General features: G+C 42.1%; 1 protein-coding gene across 1 annotated transcript; it reads right to left on the bottom strand.

The window, feature by feature from the left end:
* Positions 1–1,050: 1,050 nt before the first annotated feature.
* Positions 1,051–2,989, bottom strand: foxl2a (forkhead box L2a). Its single transcript, XM_086260815.1, has one exon. The coding sequence runs from the start codon at positions 2,757–2,759 to the stop codon at positions 1,848–1,850; it is 912 nt and encodes a 303-aa protein (XP_086116941.1). The 5' UTR covers positions 2,760–2,989; the 3' UTR covers positions 1,051–1,847.
* Positions 2,990–3,224: the final 235 nt, after the last annotated feature.

Raw genomic sequence — 3,224 nt, 5'->3', positions numbered from 1 at the left:
GTCTAAATGTGCCCCACTTTCACCCTTCAGAGCAGACTGTCAGCAGATGTCAATATTTTGTAAACTACATTTGGGATAAATGACTTTATCTTTTTTTTTTCTTCGTGTAACGTGTTACTATTACTGGTATATATATATATATATATATATATATATATATATATATATATACCTTAACTGATTTTATTTGTTTATTACCAATACTTATAGCTAAAAAAATACTAAAAAACGCAAACAAACAATACACTAATGCCGTAAATCAATTCCACCATATTATCGAATTTATTATTATTATTATGATTATTATGATTATTAATATTATTATTATATTATATCATTATTATTATTATTACTAGCGGTAGAAGGCATTAGTAGTGTTGCTGCACTTATAGAGAAAGACTATTTAGATGTATATGTATATTTGGATATTTATGATCATAAATTACGAGCTGAAATTTTCCAGTTTATGTGTGTATTTTGTTTCTTTGTCTGTTTGAAATTAACTAGTAAAAAAGAGGACTGTTACCTACACGCAACGCCGCTGCAGATGGGAAAAATATAAAATATTAAACATATGACATTAATTGTCCTTAGCGGGCATAAATACTAATGAATAAGTCTAAATGTGTTTTTATTGTATTGCACACAACGCAGACACTGATTCTTAGTTGAAAGAGAAAGCTTTTACCTGGTCACACTAATATAATAAATCGATAGATTTTTTAAATGTGCCTAATTTGAGCCAAACAGTTCAATAGAATACATATTTAATTTTTAAAGTGATACTGAGTGCGCCTATCAGCCATTTTTATGTAAGCCTATCCTCAGCCGACCACGCGCCGCTGTTAATAGTGTTATTTTCTTTCTTGAACAAGCTGTGAAAAAAACTCCTGCATCATAACCAATGTGGCACTTTCATGTCGTGTTAGGTTCACAGATTTGTTTATTACTGATTGCTCGCCTACTGCCAGCAGTGGTTGCTATAATAGCCTAAAGCATACAACAGATTACTTCATGACCACTTAATTATTTAAGAAATACAACTTTATTAAGAAATTGACAAACCTAAAAAAAAGGGAAAGTGCTAATTAAAATGAAACATGGCCCCAACATTAATGAAACATAACTAATCACATTTATATATATATATATAAAAACGATATTTAGAAAGAACAAAATCTGACACTGGCTGGCGTCACTTTGGAATTTACATCATGTAATCAAAAAGTATGAAAAGCCCTGAATTGTTTTTTTTTTCTTTTGGTAGTTTGCTGGATCTCTACCCACACCTTTTAAACCTAACAAAGTATCCAACTATAGCAGGAGGTGAAGTATCACCGTGCAGGCCTTTCTCGGTGCAGCTTACTAAGAAAGCCAAAATTAGCTCTGATTTAATCACACATTAAAACTCTGACTTCATTAGGACGTCTTTCGGCAGTAAGCCGAAGGAAAGCTGAGACAAATCATTACGCACACCAAAAATACAGCTGGACCGATGTCAGCAATGTCTATCCATTCAAAATAATCAGTTTTTCATTTCACAATTTTGATTTTACAATACCGAGTTATGGCCATCAGTCCAAGTGTAATACAGGCGCACGAAATGGCTCCCAGAGGTTGTGCTACCTGATGAATGAGCAGCCGATGACTCCTTTACCTCCTGTTTCCATTTCATAAAACTTTCTCAGCATCACCTCGTGCATATAGCTCCCCGTCGGCATTTAGATGTCAGCTTGGAACCGAAGAGATCTGAGTCAGAGTGGTCTCTTCAAAATACTGTCACAGGAATTACCTCTCTGTCTCTCTCTCCCAGAGTCTTCATTTTTGCACGGACCAGTTGGTAAACTTCAAATATCAATCCTCGTGTGTAACGCCGAGTGTTTGGTCTCGTGTTCCCAGTATGAGCAGTGCATCATGGAGAGCTCCGCGGGCTGGCGGGAGCACGCGAACTGAAGGCCGGCTCCGTTACTGGAGGAGACCGGAGGTGGTGCCGCGGTGGCAGGGCTTAGCTGCTGGGTATGATGGGGATGGTGATGGTGACTCATGCCGTTGTAAGAGTTCACCATGCTGGGGAGCGCCATGCTCTGCACCCGGGAGTAAGGGTTATATGATGAGGGGGCTGACAGCCCCTTGACGTTCACTGGACTCACGTTGCCGCTGGCCATCTGACAGGACGTGTAGGGCATCGGAGTGGGCGGCTGGCCCAACGACCAGGAATTGTTCATAAAGCTAGACTGCAGGTACTTGGGTGGAGAAAGGTAGCCATAGCTGTCCCCTCCGAACAAGGCCTTCCCCGGCTGGAAGTGCGTTGGTGGGGGTCTGAAAGGCCGCTTCATCCTGCGGCGTCGCCTGTAGTTCCCCTTCTCGAACATGTCCTCACAGGCTGGGTCGAGGGTCCAGTAATTCCCCTTTCTCTCGCCGCCGCCCTCCCGCGGCACCTTTATGAAGCATTCGTTAAGACTCAGGTTGTGTCTGATGCTGTTCTGCCAACCTTTCTTGTTCTTCTCGTAGAAGGGGAATTTGGTGATTATATACTGGTATATGCCGGACAGCGTGAGGCGCTTCTCGGAGCTCTCCCGGATAGCCATGGCAATGAGAGCGACATAGGAGTACGGCGGTTTCTGGGACGGATCCGGCTTCTCGGAGACTTTGTCCTGAACCGGCTCCTCTTTTGGGCGCTCTTTCTCCTTGGTCGTGTTGGTGTCGTGGATCATTAGGGCCATTGCGTCATCCTCTGGGTTTTGGTAAGTGGCCATCATTGCGCACACACCAAAACAAACAAGTCCAGTCTAAACTTTGAAAAGAACACCTTTCTGACGCTTCTGTCTCGATCGGTGAAATGCTGCGCTGCAGAATCTCAGGATGCACCAGTGAGTCAAAAACTGTCCTCCAAATTGCGCACGAAGAAATCTTAATTGTAATTTTGCGGATCAGTACGTGACATGCACCAGACCTTCCTCTCTCTTCAGCTGAGATTTTTCTAAGCTGTTTTCTGATGGACGCGCAACCCAAGTTTTGGACTGTGAGTCAGTAAGGCCAGCCCTTTCCCCTTTTTTTCAGGGCCGCTGACAGGCTGCTTTCGCTCTAGCGCTCTACACCGAGCGACGTAGTGCTTTGTGATTTGTGCGTATTTTAGTTCCGCCTTCCGTGGTTCCAGTCAATGAAAAAACGAGCTCTTCTTCACTTGTTGAAAATTGTATTAATCAGAAAGGGTTCAAAATACT

The sequence above is a fragment of the Aulonocara sp. 'chitande type north' Nkhata Bay genome, linkage group LG14 (genome assembly GCF_057382095.1).
Source record: "Aulonocara sp. 'chitande type north' Nkhata Bay isolate Kocher_YH1m ecotype deep benthic linkage group LG14, A_spYH_male_GT1.1, whole genome shotgun sequence".
NCBI classification, from domain to species: domain Eukaryota; kingdom Metazoa; phylum Chordata; class Actinopteri; order Cichliformes; family Cichlidae; genus Aulonocara; species Aulonocara sp. 'chitande type north' Nkhata Bay.
Note: the sequence above shows the minus strand (reverse complement) of the source record. Positions and strands in the feature narration are given on the sequence as shown.

What these genes read in the sequence shown, in the direction of transcription:
- foxl2a (XM_086260815.1), bottom strand. Translation starts at nt 2,759, where the DNA reads ATGATGGCCACTTACCAAAACCCAGAGGATGACGCAATGGCCCTAATG.